Source organism: Scardinius erythrophthalmus (assembly GCF_964197995.2).
Source record: "Scardinius erythrophthalmus genome assembly, chromosome: 18".
NCBI lineage: Eukaryota > Metazoa > Chordata > Actinopteri > Cypriniformes > Leuciscidae > Scardinius > Scardinius erythrophthalmus.
Window position 1 is genome coordinate 18,700,798 of NC_138238.1, and position 16,810 is coordinate 18,717,607.

General features: G+C 38.4%; 1 protein-coding gene across 2 annotated transcripts in view; it reads right to left on the reverse strand.

The window, feature by feature from the left end:
* The window catches only part of trrap (transformation/transcription domain-associated protein), an 84,430-nt gene that overhangs the window by 43,000 nt on the left and 24,620 nt on the right, over positions 1-16,810 (reverse strand). For both annotated transcript variants that reach the window (XM_081392789.1, XM_081392788.1), the window contains exons 31-45: positions 16,008-16,127; positions 14,890-15,009; positions 14,614-14,778; positions 14,331-14,512; positions 13,988-14,186; positions 11,286-11,414; positions 10,612-10,878; positions 9,246-9,452; positions 8,775-8,933; positions 8,519-8,653; positions 8,276-8,386; positions 8,045-8,191; positions 4,182-4,395; positions 3,770-3,895; positions 2,217-2,363 (exon numbers count right to left, since the gene is read on the reverse strand). In XM_081392789.1, the coding sequence (XP_081248915.1) occupies positions 2,217-2,363; positions 3,770-3,895; positions 4,182-4,395; positions 8,045-8,191; positions 8,276-8,386; positions 8,519-8,653; positions 8,775-8,933; positions 9,246-9,452; positions 10,612-10,878; positions 11,286-11,414; positions 13,988-14,186; positions 14,331-14,512; positions 14,614-14,778; positions 14,890-15,009; positions 16,008-16,127 (2,428 nt within the window). The remainder of the gene's footprint in view (positions 1-2,216; positions 2,364-3,769; positions 3,896-4,181; positions 4,396-8,044; positions 8,192-8,275; positions 8,387-8,518; positions 8,654-8,774; positions 8,934-9,245; positions 9,453-10,611; positions 10,879-11,285; positions 11,415-13,987; positions 14,187-14,330; positions 14,513-14,613; positions 14,779-14,889; positions 15,010-16,007; positions 16,128-16,810) is intronic.

Genomic DNA, 16,810 nt, shown 5'->3' on the forward strand with positions numbered 1-16,810 from the left:
CCTTTTCTTTAGGTTCACAGGCCTTCTATCATTTTCAAAACCTAACAAAGAGGAAAAACTACACCAAGCTCACCTATACAGCCAAATATTACATAAATCTCAAAGGCAAGCATTGAACATATATCAAAAATGGTCAAAGACAGCTGAGGATATGAACCACAAAATTCGAAATTCTGCCAGCTGAAAATGGGGGAAACGTGATTGAGTTTTAGCATGGAGAGTCGTAGCAGAATGGAGACGGGTTATGGGTTTAGTTTGGCCTCTGAATGTATTTTCTGCTTGATTTGCTCAAGGTAAAATGTGATTGTTCTGATGAGTCAAAGCCTTGGGGGAGAATATGTTAGAGGCTGATTTCCAGTTCGCCGCTGACTCATGCTGTGAGGAGGTCTTTGGGCGACGCTGTCATGGTGACATTGCAGTGTGAGGCCATTCAGACAGCACAGGACAGGCAGGGCCGAGTGTGTGTGAATGTGCGCGTGTCTGTTCAATCCCATCTCAATGTACCATTTAAAAACCATAATAGCATTTAGAAGGCACAGAGCAGATGGGATTGTCTGGATTTTATATTCCAGTGGACACAGTTGGAGATTTTTGACTTCAATCACAGAAGATGTTTCTCAGTATGGATGGATTTGTGGGCTGGTCTCAGAGCATTTGATTGGCCCTCCTGCAGCACCCAGTGGTCAAATATGGACAGCACACGCCAGAGTCTAACGGTTCCCTCTCTCACACTCTGTCTGCTCCAAGGTGACAACGTGTCTTTTTGTCTTTCTGCCCACTTTTTAAACTCCTCCAGATGAATGCAGACAACAGGATTAAAGCTGTCCCAGTAAGAGTGTATATTTTTCCATCATACTGTCAAAAGCCAAAATTTAAGACAGACTGTCATTTCTGGGCCAAGAGGAAGAAAACCCATTCTGTCAGACAAAGCAATAGATCTTAACCTACCTCAGCTGGCTTCCATATAATATCCAAAATAAAGTCAAGCTTGAAATCTTTAAAGGCTTGAAAACGGCCTCCTGGAAGGGAGGAAGTGATCTTAACCAAGTGCAGATGGGCTAATGACAGAAAGAGGCCAGTGCTAAAGCACAAAATTGTTTAAATTGAGCAGAGCATACTATATTGCATTAACTTTACATGGTTGCCTCTAGACAGTTAGCCAATTATGATTGATTCAGATGATTTAGCAATCCTCTGAGTGCCATCAAAATAAGAACTGATCTGACCTCGGTGTTGCCTGTTCGGTTTAAATTTACTTAGTGGGACAACGTCATAAGAGTCTACACAATAAATTTAAAATCCAAAAGTTTAAAAATCATGTTTTATATGGTTTTGAAAAACTTTAATTTCGGTTTAGAAAACTTTACATTGTAATAATGAGTAGCCATAAAGTAATAACTTAATTTTTTAAAAGTAATAACTTTTTTATATTTGTTAATTTATAAATATCATTCAGTTTTTGAGTCGCCGCATTACATGGCATTTTACAATCTGAACTATAGTTGCACCAACGTTGGCCTATACCGATAATATTTCTTTATATTTGAAAGCCGATAACCATGTATTGGCCGATAAATCTAAATAATTTTAGTTAAAATTTAATTTTTGAGAGCCTGATTACAAAAACAAAACTCTCACCATTAAAAGCCATGTCTCAAGCACACAATTATAATGTTCTCATTATAATATTATGTAGCATATATGACAGATTTGCACTGCACATTGCACTTAACTATATTTTAATTTTTTTAAGTGATTCCAATCATATTTCAAGCAATTCAAAACCATCATGGTGAACAGTGTGCATCTGAAGTGTCACAGCTCAAGATTTTCTTATCAGGCCGATAATGATAACATTAAAAACAAACATCTATCGGCCGATACCGATATGGTGGCCGATATATTGTGCATCCCTAGAAATAACTTTGACTAATAAATCATAAGTGTCAAAATATATGATATTTTTAAGATACTTATTGATCGTGACACCCAGTGATGAGGGTCTGCACAGGTCCTCTCTATGATATAATTTTCTGTTTCCTGCATGCTGGTTGCAACATATTCTTTTTTTAAATGTCAAAGTAATAAGTAATTGTAGTAAAAAAACAAACAAATAAAATAAAGTAATGTAAAATAAAATAATAAATGATGGCAAATTACTAAAAAAAAAAAACTAAAAAAAAACTCCTTGACCCAAGTGTCTAAAGAATGGTCACCTGTGCTGGTTTCAGCGGTTCCGGGGTTGGGTTGCGGGCTCAGGTGCTCCCTCACCATCTTCTGCAGGGAGCGCATGAAAACGGAAATGAGGCGGTCGATGTAGCTGGAATTGTTGCTGCAGGCGGACTTCAGGATCATCAGCGTTCCTGGAAGCAGAGGAGAGAGAAGCTGGTAACATGAAGCCCCGCTGCCCTCACGACACTGTCAGGGACAGCAAGCGACACGCGCCTGCTAATGACTTTGGGTGCAGCTTCTTTGTCCCTGTAGTTGTATTACAAGGACGTTTCTGAAGAAATCTAACCGAGTTACCGGGTAAGGACAGGGACACACAAAAAAAAATTCTATGAGTAATGCATTTCTTAGATCACAGCTCTGGGGAGAAAAGATAAATGTAAAAAGTCACCCTCGATGGAGACACACACAGTGCATCAGTGGTAAATGTAACTCTAGAGCACTGCCAGAGAGGAATCAGGAGGCATTTATTGACCAGTGATGCCATTTTGGGCTGAAATGAAACACTGGTAACTTTAGAATGTTATTCAATAGAGTTATCACTTTTTGGTTTTCAATTATAAAATAATTAAAGAGGAGTATTCTTTTGTAAAATATCTCATCTGAAATGGATCCATATACAAGTACACCACTATCCAAACGTTTGGGGCTGGGAAGATTTTTTGAATGCTTTAAAAAGATGAATTTAAAAGTTATATTGTAAAATATTATCACAATTTAAAAAGAGGATTTTTAGCAGCTATTAATCCAGTCTTCAGTGTCACATGATCCTTCAGAAATCATTCTAATATACTGATTTCATGCTCAAGAACATTTTTTATTATTGTCAATGTTAAAAACTGTTGTGCTGCTTAATTTTTTTTTAATGGAAATGGTGATATATTTTTTCAGGATTATTTAATGAATGGAAAGTTCAAAAGCATAGCATTTATTATCCCTTTTAATCAATTTATTGCATCCTTGCCAAATAAGAGCATTAATGTTTTTTTCAAATCATATTGAATCCAAACTTTTGAATGGTAATGTACAAAACTCAATAATAAGTATACAATTATAGGTCCCACTTTATATTAAGTGTCTTTACAATGTAATAACACTTAAATAAAATGCACATTGTTTCCATACAAGCTTTTATATTTGACTTGCATTTAAAAAAATTACCTGCATGTTATTACAGCTGCAATTAATTTCTGTAATTACAATTAGAATTACTCTTAACCTTTACCTTACCCTTTAACCCATTTTTAAACCAAACCATACAAAGAACCTGTCCCTAACCTTACCCATATCCCACCTCAATAGCAGCAAAAGGGTTTTGCAATACATCATGAACACAATAAGTACATTGTACCTAACAATTTTTTTATGTTAAGTACATAGTAGTTAAAGACACCTAATAAGTGTGACCAATTTATAATTAAGTATTTACATATCTGGTTTGCATTCCATACCAACTATATAACAGAAAAAAAGTTAAAACCTTTATCTATTTAGTGTTTGGTCAGCATTTGGTCAGGTAGTAGAGCTATTAAATTCTCACCGAACAATTGAGTTGGGTTAGCGCTGCTGGCTTTCTCGTAGTTGGTGAGGCCTTCATAAATGACTTTTCCTACAGCAGCGTACAAACACTCCAGCTCCTCATACTTGGAAGCAACGGAAGATGTGCCTAAAGAAAAACCAAAATATTGGAAGAAAAATGTAAATGGTTACCCTAGTTTTCAAATGACAACAATCCAATCAATTCCCATTGGCCGAGAGAGAGAGAGAGAGAGAGAGAGAGAGAGAGAGAGAGAGAGAGAGAGAGAGAGAGAGAGAGAGAGAGAGAGAGAGAGAGAGAGAGAGAGAGAGAGAGAGAGAGAGAGAGAGAGAGAGAGAGAGAGAGAGAGAGAGAGAGAGAGAGAGAGAGAGTTTTTGATGTAGTAGCTTCATCGATCAGAGCTTGATCTACTCACTGGGTTCTGTGGGGAAGGTGCTCATGAGTCTGGACAGGAGGGAGTGGACCGCCCTCAACACTTTGGTGTTGCCACAGGTCATGCAAGCTGCAATGCCACGCTGCAGGGGCTTGAAATGTGCGAGGATGGCTGGAGGCTGCAGCACTGACAGAAGGAAGCTGAGAATCTCCAGTCCTGTGCAGATATTGGAGAAGTTCGCCTGATTTGGCTGCTCCTGAAAAACAGAAGAGGATGCACTGATTAATAAGAGTAAACAGGAACTGACACTACTGTTCAAAAGTTTGAGGTCTGTAATATTTATTAATATTTTGAGAAAAGTCTCTTATGCTTTCATGCAGTGTGTAATATAGCTGTTTGTGAATGTAAAAGATGTGCAAAGTTTCAAAGATCAAAGTGAACGATAAATAGAGTTATTGTCTCCCAAAAGAACCGGTTCTGAACTGTCTGAAACGAGTGGTCAGTAATTTCAGTCTTACTTACTGCATGAACCTACATCAGTTTGTAAAAATTTGCATAATGCCAGCCTATGATCTTCAATGGCTGCCCGCAAAAAACTTTTACTTTGACTCGCCCTCAAACACAGCAGTTCTAGCTGAGGCCTGGAAGGGTTTGTTTTGTGTTGTTGACATGTTGAGAAGACGCTGTTGTCCAATATGCATCCATTTCCAAAGGAAATTCAAATATGGCAATAGCGATTCGTTTCCGAGGTGGATCCTTGATAGAGCTGTTTCAGATATTATGAGAAAATGAAAGTTTTTTTTTTTTTACTTTGGATGGATGTAAACTTATTGTGGGAGACCTCCAAAACAAAATTAGGAACCATTAAAATAACATATTTATAACTGTGTTGGCAAGGCTTAATTTTCAGCATCATTACACCGGTCACAGTGTCTTCAGTGTCACATGATTCTTCAGAAATCATTCTAATATGGTGATTTGGTGCTCAAGAAACATTTCTTCTTATAATTAATACTGAAAACATAATATTTTTTAATACCGTGATACATTTTTTTCAGGATTCTTTAATGAATAGCAAGTTAAAAACCAGCATTTATTTTAAATAGAATGCTTTCATAACATTATAAATGTCTTTACTGTCACTTCTAATCAATTCAATGAGTAACCCAAAAGTTAATAAATAATGACATCTAACTGGACTACTGAAATTTCTGGGGAGACACAAAGTTTTAAAATGAATAAACACAGGTAAATCTCTTTATTCTCTCATTTATGTCAAGTAATGCACAGGCTTGTCACAATGAGTAAAAACCAGTGTTGATTAAGTTTCAGGGGCCACTGAATATTGACAACTATGGTCTGAGGGGATTCTTTAATCACTGACAAGCCGGCACAATGAGATGATAAAAGCCCCTAAGATTTGCAGCACTGTTCATTAGTTTGGATAAGAGCACCTGCAAAGATCACCTCACTCACTCAACAGGGCTCTGGGGCATAGCCGATGAGTGACCTGTTTGTCAAACTCATGCCACAGGAAGTGTCATTGACCCACTCTGAAAATAAAGATGGAAAGGATGCAGGGCTCTAGACTGACTAAATGGGCACATTTTGTGACCTTTATTCCTGCCTGAGCGACTAATTTTGTTAGAGGTCATACTGGTGCCTCTACCAATTTGGCTAACTGATAAGTGCTGCCATTTCCGTTGTGTATGATATACATTAAATGCAGCAAGTGGAAAGAAACAGCGCTACTCGTTTGAACCGTTCCACATGGACGATTTATCAACTCTATTTAAAAGACAGCGCAGCACGAGCTACTCGCTGACCATCTCCATCATGTGGCCACTAAACAGCAATGTGAGATACAGTGAAACGTGTTTGAGTTCTTCTTTGCAAACCACTAATATCTCTGTGATTTAAACTGGTTTAAAGCCAGATGAAACAGTACTGACAATCAAAAACACTGATGCAGAAAACAAGAGAAACATTGTGTCACAACAATCAAGGCTTTTCAATCCACAAATCACCAACATTTACTGGATTTACTATAGTAACATTAACTGTAAACATGGTATTGTGGCATAAATATGGGATAATCTTATATTCTATTATTGTTATAACATAGACATGTATTGAAGTAATTGAATATAATTACAGTATTTGTAAAGATATATAATTTGTTTTGCATTTGTATTTTTATATTTATATTTATACTTCATGTGTTTCAGCTAATATAATAAATAAAACCATAAAGCTACTTTTTGTATGGTAGTGAGGTGCTATGCATGGTTATAATCTACAAATATATGACATTACGGAAGACCAATTTTAAGAGTAGAGTTCTAACAGTCAGAATACTTAGAGTTCACCCTATAAAAATTAGGTTGTTAACTTACAACTTTTTTAGATGTTAATGTTTTTGCTAATGAAAATAAATTTACGTCCGCATCTCAAGCTACTGTCAACTCAAATTACGGTCAAATGTGCATTTCCAAGAAACAAAACATGTAATACTAATAATTAATATTATTAATTCTTATATTTGGGGCTACCAAATCAGGCTCTGGTGCCACCATCTGTGTCATCTCTCTGCCATATCAGAGCATTTCAATCACTGGCCTATATGAGCATAGGGAGTCGCATAACTGTCTGCCCTAAAAAAGAATCGATAGAGTGGTGTGTGTCCAAACAACAGGAAGCCCATTGCTTCTTAACAGGTGGAGTGAGAGAGGGATGGGAGGTTACAGTAATAATAGTGCAGGTGGCAGACGCTCACTGAGAGATGTTCTCTCAGATGACAGCTGAGTTAGTCACACCAGTGAACTCCAAAGAAAGAAAAATCATTCATAAGAGGGAGGATATCGATTTTGCTGGCATCAAAACTGCTCTTGGAAAGGCGCTGGAAATAATGAAGAGGGATGTGAGAGGAACAGGATATGGCGGTCTTCATCTCCAAGACGAACACTTCAAGTCTTGTTCACACCAAGACGAAAATTTTCAATAAACATTTTAATTTGAACGACCGGCTGTTAATGAGTCTGTTCAGATTGACAAAAACATTCGAATGCCATCAATGCGCCATCAATTTTTCATTGATCAGTTCTAATCTCTTTTCCATGATACTGCAAAGAAAACCACCCAACCAATAGGATTCACGGTTTTGATCACATGCCCAGAGCTGCAGCTGTTATATAGAACCACACAACATAGTGGCACTCACAAGCAGAGTATTTTGCAAAGAGATATTTTACTTATGGCATATAATGAACCAGGAACTCTTGTCTCTGTACTCTTGTATTTGGCGTTCTCGGATTAAGATCATTGCAAAATAACATGAAAACATGCAAATACTGTTTGACTTCTTTTCTTCTCCATGACAAGCAGGTGCTAGAAACAAAGTTCTGTAGTGATTTGTGTCTGGAGTAACTAGGGTTTTTCTGCTTTTCTAAATGCGCCAGCTACAGTTAGATAGTGAATTTCCATTTTCCTTCAGCCTGTTTACGCACTAGTCTGAACAGACAAATCTATAATAGACAGATAAATTTCCGTTGCAAACATTCCTGTTGGTTTGCACAGACTTACATTTGTCAAACTCTTATGAGTTTTTTTTTTTTTTTTTTTTACGATGAGACAAAAACTAATAAATCTCACATTCAGACTCAAATTTAGTCATGGCCTAGCTATTATACACATAATACATTGAACAGCGATGCTCTTCCTGGCAACAAGACTTAAAATCCATATCCCTGATACCACTTCATTCCTTCTCCCTATTGTTGCCAGTCTCATTCATAAATAATAAAAGAAAAATATATATAAGAATAAAGGAAAAGAGACCAAAAACCCATAAAGCTTAAAATGCACCATTTCTGGTATAAAAAAAATCTCAGACACGTCAAACTTACCACAGTCATGAGGAGCTTGTCGAACCACTGCAGTTTAAGTTCGGCACGGGGCCACATATCCGGCCTGAGGGCAGTCTTCATGAGGTTTACACAGCGACGGGACAGCAGCTCACCGGGTGATCCTGCTACATTAGTGCTATCATTCACCTGCAAACACAGAGCAGGATTTAGCCTGTGTAAGTATTAGTGAACGCCTCAGTAAGATTCACTAAGCAGGTATGAAATAGCTACCTGGCAGGCGATGCGGATGAGGAAGTTGACGACGGTATCTGTGTGCTGCTTCTCCACAGGTTTGGTAAGTAAAGCCTCAGTGCCTGGCATCGACTGACTGCGGCTAAAGACCTGCACATACCAACACAAACATAATACAGCCAATGTGCTTAAACATGGCAGAGTCCATCAGGGTACAGAGCGCAAAAGACTGATTACAGTGGTCACACTCAGGCGTCAGCGATCGGTTTAAGGTTTCCTCACCGTGCCGACAGTACCAGCAGCAGTGCGGAATCTCTTCACGTCTTGTGCCGAATCAACAGATATTCCTCTCTTCATAGCAGCAGAGGCTCCGCTCGTGCCCTCGCCCACACTTACTGAATCAGCCTCCGATTCAGGCTGCAAAAAGAAATTCATTCCCAATAAACTGCCAGAATCTAAAGCCAAATACATTTTAATCACAGAAAAACAAAACTTTTTTTCAAAACTGATTTTGCCATCTTATTTCCCGGCGACTGACCTGTTGGTCTTTGATTCTCTGGAGCTCCCATTTGATGACCACCTCAGCTAAATCCACTGCCAACTTCCTCTGTTCGATAGTCACACTAGGGGTGAAGCCCAATCGCTGCATAGCACTGATCATGTGCTGAACCAGGTGATGTCTCACTGGGTAATATACCTGTAAACAGAGACACATACACTATGAAACTCTACAAAAAAACGAAATGTTATATGAACCACCAAACAAACTAATAGCTAATGCAATATAAATATCCATAAATATCTATAAATATAATATAATATATATATATATATATATATAGATATATAGATAGATATTTTAAGCTATATATCTCAGCCCTACTAAATCTATTACATAAAAAAAAAAATATGATTACATATCAAATACCCAGTGGATATGCACTAGTTGTACTATGGGAGACATTAGTATGACAATTATCTTTATGGTGAGTTAAGTGAAGTTACATACTCTGAAGTGCTGTACAATGAGATGAAGTATATGAACAAGTTGGGGAACTGTGTGGCCCTCCTCCACAATGATCTTGCGGGTCCAGTGCGTGAGCATTTGATGACCGTCCTCCATCCGTGCAGGTACAGCAGGTGTGAGAATTGCCATGGCCTGCCGAACAATGGCACGTGCCTCCATAGTATGAGCCTTTAGCAGACTGTGGAAAACCTGCATAGAAGTAGTTCACAGTTGAAGTTGACTGAAGTGACTTCCCAAAAAACTTGGAGTAGCAAAAGCTCCATCCTTTGAAATACTGAGGTAAGTTAGGAATTTGGGTTTGAGAAATGCATTTTATCAGCAAAGGTCTGAAAACATATTTGTTTGTAAATGTGTTATATATTATATGTCATATGTTATGGGTTAATTATTTCAGAAAGAAAAAAACAGATTCAACAGCCCAAATCTGTAGGTTCTTTTAATTTCATCATGGCCCAAGCCAAGAAATTCTAGACAAACAGGCAGAAAATTTAAACCTCTAATTTTCAGCATGTTTTTTTTAAATAAATGAATAGTTGTATTCAGCACGGATGCTTTAAATTGATCAAAAGTGACTGTAAATGCATGTATAATGTTACAAAACAGCTCTATTTGAAATATAAATATTTCATAAAAATATAAACATGCACAACTATGTTCAACATTGATAAGAGACCTTCGTATTACCAAAATCAGAACATTAGAATGATCTCTGAAGGAACATGTGACACATAAGACTGAAGTCATGTTTGCTGAAAGTTCACCTTTGTCAGAGGAATAAATGACATTTTAAAATAAAACAGAAATTTTATTTTTTTTTTATGAAAATTGCTTAAAAGACAAAATTGCAATATTGTGAAATGTTATGAAAGTTTATTGATAAAATAAATGCAGCCTTGGTAGGAAACATACTTTAACCCCCCCCCCCCCCCCCCAAAAAAAAAGTATATCTTACAGACCCTGAACCTTTGAATGGTAATGTAAATTTTCAAAGACATTTTTTGATGCACAAAAAAACCTGATTTTAGGTAATACAATTAAAATCTGTACTCTACAACCTATCTGTACTTATATTTATATATTATATATTATACACACTTATATTTTATATATTTCCCAATATCATATTTGATATCAACAGCTGTTGATTATACTAAATATGATTAAACCTGGATAATTTTCACAGGCTTGCTGTTTTTTCTCCACATCAAAGACAGAGTTAACAACTACTAAAGAAATTCTTTCTCTTACTTTTTTTGGACCAATATTTTCTGCCTCTGTTCAGTCAGACAAAATCAGATAAAGGCATTTCATAGAATTCTTGGCAGCTGAAATTTTGGTGCATGCTCACCTGTAAAACAATCTTCTTGTGAATGGCAAACTTGGCAATAATGTGAGCCAGCAAGAGGTGGCCGCTGTACTTGCAGGCCGGATCCACGCAGGTTTTGGGGAGCAGGCACGGCCAAGCAAAGGTCATGAGACGCCTCAGCTTGCTGTTCCTGCTCTTGTTGTTGTCATGGATGTGGTGGGGGGCGTGCTCTACCAGCAGGGTCGAGAACTGAAGCAGGTAGATCCTCAATGAGTCTGCCAGATCTGCCTGCTTTTCAGGGTCAAGTACCTGCAAGAACGATAGGCATGTGTCAAAAGACATTAAAAGATGCATTGTCTTCAGTGCCGTGATGCCACAGCTGTGATGTACAGCAAATTTAAAAGTACATTTCAACTTCAACAGGTTCCTCTCCTGCTGGAGGTGTTGAAAACAGACCCTCACCCTGGAAACAAACAGACTGATTGGTTTGCTCTTTGCAATGATTACCAGCAGGGGAGAGACAATCAATTTAAGCATGAAATTAATGAAGGCTATTAACCTTCACCTCTGTGTCTCATTGGGTTAGTTTGAAAAACAAACACTATGACCTTTAGTGATGCCTTGAAATTTCGGCCAGTGAAATAACAGCCAGAGGTCATCGTAGATGAAGTAGTGACTCGATAAAGAGAGAGTGACAGCTGCTGGATAGTGTTTACCTTGGTGATGAAGACACTAGTGATGCTCTCAGGGTTGTCACCCTCTGGATTGGGCGGCCCAAGGAGTTGCTCGCCTTCCCCTTTCTCAAAGCTGTGCAGGAAGGCTGGGTTCAGGATGTGCTGCAACACCTGGACAATGGAGAAAAATAATATACAAGCAGAATTTATTTATTTACATCAATAAACAGACACATTCTTAGTGCTTTGATATTCTCAAATGAGCCTTATTACTATTGTTGAAAAAAGAAAGAAAAAAAGACAAGTTTTTTTTTTTTTTTTTGCTGTCCACATTGACCCAGACTTGTTGTTAAAATATGATAATAAATTATACTTATTGTTAAAATATGATAATAAATAACCTAATTATATATAATAATAATAATAACAACAATAATAATAATAATTATTACTATTATTGATAATCTACAATTAAACAACATTGTTTAAGCATCATATTTACTAAATTGATTGAATTTGCTTAAATGATCAACACCAGGGCTGCTTTGGAAGCTCCGGCATAAATAAAGCCATTTAAATGTATGAAGAGAACAGAAGAGAAAAAGACAGGCACAATGTGGCAGCCCAGATTCAGTTCATTTGAAAGCTCACTGTTATTAACCACTCTAATGATCATCATATTACCATCATCAGCTAATTGTTACCATGTTTTTAGATGTTCAAAAACCCTAATTCCTCCTACCTTGACTTCCCAGATGTCACCTCTCATGTGTTATATAATTAGTGTCTTTGAACACTAATTTAAGCTATGGGATAATACAAGCTTTGTACTTAGACGAGACGATAGTTTGTCTAGTCACACAATGATTGTGTTGTTTGGTTGGTAGCTGGAGTGTGCATCAGCGTGTGCATTTATTCAAACATTGGTGCCGTAGGGCTGCAGGTGTTCCTTCATTATCCCTCGTCCTAATGAGCCCCTCTCCCGTTCCCATGAATGATGGATCACAACAAATCCTTTTCTACACAATCCATCACAGCCCAAACCACCGAGACTCCAGCTGCCTGAAAACATCACCTTAAACGTGTATTCTGTTAAGAGCGTGCAGCTGCTGAGCTCTCCTGGGGAATGTTTGGGATGCAATGTCTGTTTGGCTGTGAGAGGTGATATAGCAGAGCAGGAACGGTCTCAGCCATCAAAACTGTGAAGACAATCTGCCAATGAACTGCTACCGTTTCTCAATGTCATTGTAGAGGGTGGCATTTGGAGGAGAACATCCAGATCATTTTAATCAACTGGCATTTGATCTTTTTCTCAAACTTGATGGAATTCTTTCACATGAATAAACATGAATTGGGAATAAGAAGAGGATCCTTGAATACCACAATGACCCGTTTACCGGTGGGTCCATGTACTCCAGGTAGTGCTCGCCCACTATAAAAACCCCTTCATAGGGCTAGACAATAAGGATGCTCACAGAATTAAAACCATTGTCAGGTTTTTGCCATTGAAGGGACCATTGTCATAAATGCTGCATTAAAGTATGTGATATTTTGTTTTGAAAACAAAAGTCAAGATTCTTTTTGATTTTGCCTCAGTAGCTGCGTTTCCATTACATTTCAAACTGCGCAAATTGAAATTGCGAATTGAAAATACGCCTAATGGAAACAATTTCGCAAAAACTCTTATATATAGCAAAAAATGTTTACACGCTCGCATGAAGTGGTTTTTCAGACAATTTGAAAAAGGAATATTTCGCACAACCGCAATGGAAACAGTTTTTCCTTTTTTAAAGGTCATCTGGCGTACGTAAAAGTCGATCATTCTTTAAAGATGACGCGGTATGTTTGGACAGAAGACGAGACAGAGTTCTTTATTAAAATCATAAAAGACAAAAAGGATTAAGGGTAATACTTGATTCTAAACAACAAAGAAATGCCACAATTTATCAAGACCTTGAAGCAGATAGAAGGGGAGAAACACCCAGAAACACCTTATACATGACACTCCAAAGTATAAGGGGCTTTCCTTGCCATTAATGCTTGGATAACATGCCTATGTCTCATTTGATTAAAAATAATGGCTAGTGCGGTGGCTAGAATATATATAAACCTACCAACATCCGTTGCCATGATTTTTGGAATGACTTATCGCGAGAGGAAAAAAATGAAGTTTTAGTCACATAACATCGGTTAATGCAAGCGCCGTCATTTCGCAATAGTTTTTTATCGACATTTAGAAAATATTGCAAAAGGTTTGCGCAAATTTGCAGCTAGTGATGGGGAAAATGTCACCAAAACAAGTTACTGGTGCATGTGAGCTAGAAGAAAAAGTTATCATCTTCAACAGGAGTGATTAAAGGCAAAGTTCTAATAGCAATGGCTATTAGAGTAATCTGCAGATAAATATTCATTAGCGTTCTTCAAAGACTTCGGTTAAAGGTGAAGACGTGCCTTTGAGAGCTAAGTGTGTCATGCACGGCCAGTCTCTGTCACCTTCCCCTTTTCAAACATACATATTCAGAAGGGGCTGGTTGTTATCCGCATTAGATGGTCAGCGCTAAGAGAGCGTGACGCTGAGCCACTCTGAACAGAAAGGTGGAATTTATAATGTTGGCCATAGAGGTCCGTGTCATAACATCAGACACAGTCATGCTTGCCCAAAATGAGAGGTCTTCACAAAGGCAAAATTCATCATTTCTCCTCGCAAGTTAAAACTCACAGCAGTATAAATGGTATAACCTCACCTTTGCCTTAAGCTCATCGTTGAAGTGTGGGTCATTGAACTCCACAAACCGGAAGAAGAGTGCTCGTTTGTGCGTGATGCTGTAGTTCTTGGGGATCTCCTCCTCCATGTACTCCTTCAGGAAGGTCATATTGCACAGGAAGCGGCCAGTGAAGGCTCTCAACAGTTGAAAGAGCAGCTCAATCTCAGAGTAGTTGCGTCTGAAGGAAAATGCACAACTTTAGTGTCAAAATCAAAGCGAAAACGTGTTGTTTTTCCATTTTCCAAGCTAATAACACTTAAAATATTTGCAACAACATTAGCGAAGTGTGTCATTTCTGCACCACCAAACAGACAACACTTACTTGCAGTAGCTAAGCAGACAGAACGCTAGAAGTTTGGGCTCTTTCCAGTTGGTTGCAGCCATGTTGTCTTTGCGGTGGCGTTCCTGGAAGGCCTCGCTGACCCATACTCGTCTGAGTTGACTCACTAGAGAGTGCTGACCGGCCAACCAGCCTTCATCATTTTTCACAATGATGCTTATGATCTGAGGAGGTGTATGAATGATCATTAATATTCAAGCTCTACAAACAAGCACTTTAAATCAAATCTAATAGTAAATGATTCTGTTAAGAGAGTGTGGCCCACCTTGATGGCCTGGAACTGCAGATCAAGGCGGGCAGTGCTGGTGGAGGGAGATCCAGGTCTCACAGTTGCTGCAGGCCCAGCTGGAACCAGCAGAGGGACAAACCGATTTGGGTTAGAAGCCAAGACATCTCGAAGTGGCTTGGCATCTTTGTGCTTCAAGAAGCTCTGCAAATGAATAATGGTAAAAAGGAAATTTATGAAGGAATTAGTTTTTTGTTAAACAAAGGCACAAAATACAGTATGAGGTAAAGAGAACAACGACAATAAAAAACACACCATAAACATGCGGCTCCACTGTGGGTCGTTGAGAGTGGCCTCCATCATGAACAGCTCCACTGTTTGTGATGGATGACGCGTCAGGAACTTGATCAGCGGCTCTCTAAAAGGACTGCCTGCCTGTGGAGTAACAAGACAAAAACTAAATAATTGCATAAAACCACAATATTCACATTGCATAAAATAGCCTACAAATTAGTAAGCTCACCAAGGCTGCATTCATTTGATCAAAAAAAGCAATGTTATGAAATATTATTACAATTAAAGATAACTTTATGATTTCAATATATTTTTAAAATGCAATTTCAGTGATGGAAAAGCCAGTATTCCAGTCTTCAATGTCACATAATCCTTTAGAAATCATTCTAACACACTGATCTGGTGCTCAAGAAACACATTATTTTTCGAGGCACTCGTGGCCTAATGGTTAGAGAGTCAGACTGGTAACCCAAAGGTTGCGTTCGATTCTCAATACCGACAGAAAACGACTGAGGTGCCCTTGAGCAAGGCACCTAACCCCCAATCACTCCTCAGGCGCCACAGCAAAATGGCTGCCCACTGCTCCGGGCGTGTGTGTCCATGGTTTGCAGTGTGTGTGTGTTCACTACTCACTACTTCTAATGAGTGTGCACTAACTTTGATGGGTTGAATGCAAAGGCCATGTATGGGTCACTTTCACTTAACTTATTATGTTGAAAACAGTTGTGCTGCTTAATATTTTTATAGAAACTGATACTTTTTTCAGGATTCTTTAAAGAATAGGAAATTCAAAAGAAAAGAACAGACATGAAATGAAATCTTTTGTCACATTGTAAATGGCTTATGTAAATTTAATGCATCCTTGGTGAATAAAAGTATTCATAAAAAAAAAAAACCTTTTCAACAGTAGTATGTTTCAATGCAGTCCATTCAATGATTTACAAATATGCCATATTAGTGTATGAACAATCTTCCTTTGTGGGCTGATTTAAATATTGATATGTGATTATCTTTGACATTTGATTATTTAGTGAGTTTATTATTCAAGTCACTTGAATATTTGATCAATTAACAGGCCCAGTTCAAACAAACTGAACCAGCATTCCCTTTAGCTGCAGATTAGAGCAAAAGTCTTGTACCTCTATGAGCATTGCCCTCTCCGTCTTCATGACCACTTCCAGCAAAGGTTTGACCAGGGTCTGAGGAGCAGCTGGTATCAGATGGAAGAGGTTTATAATGGCCGAACAGATCCTCATTTCCTGCAGAGGTGAACAGAGGAATGAATCACAATGATTGTTAGTGATAACCAGCAGTGGAAAACCAAGCCTACCTCCTGTAATATATAATCAATAGTGACAAGTTGGGGAACATTTGCGGGAAAGTCAGAGTGGCAGGTTAGTTCCTGAAAAAACATCACCGAAACCATTGGGGCATCATAAGATATCAGGTTTGAGAGGGACCACCTCAGAAATGTAAAACGTAAGGATCAAACACAACACCACAGACACAGAGATACAATTACAAAGACTCCACTAGCACAGATAAATCACGAGCACAATGAGAGCGGAGCCAGTGAAGACCCCACAGCAGGCCGCCATCTCACCTCTACACCCTCCATGGCAGGCTGCGCCAGAACAGGAGACAACAAACAATCAGCAAAGCAGTGTGGGTAATGAGCACTGTATGGATTGAGGGGATGGGTTCAGGTGAATGGTGGGGTGTGTGTGTTTTTCTGTGCAGAGGAATCTTCCTTCTGGGCTTCACACTTGTTGCCAACTCAAGTCGCAAAAAAGTATTTTTATTAGTATTATTGGAACAGGCAGCATTTCAGCTGGACTCAATCCACAGGTCTATTGATTTTCAGTGTGAAAACTCAAAGTGGGAGAAATCTTGTGCAGTAATAGGGCATCCTACAAAGGTATAGGGATTAAGATCATAGTGC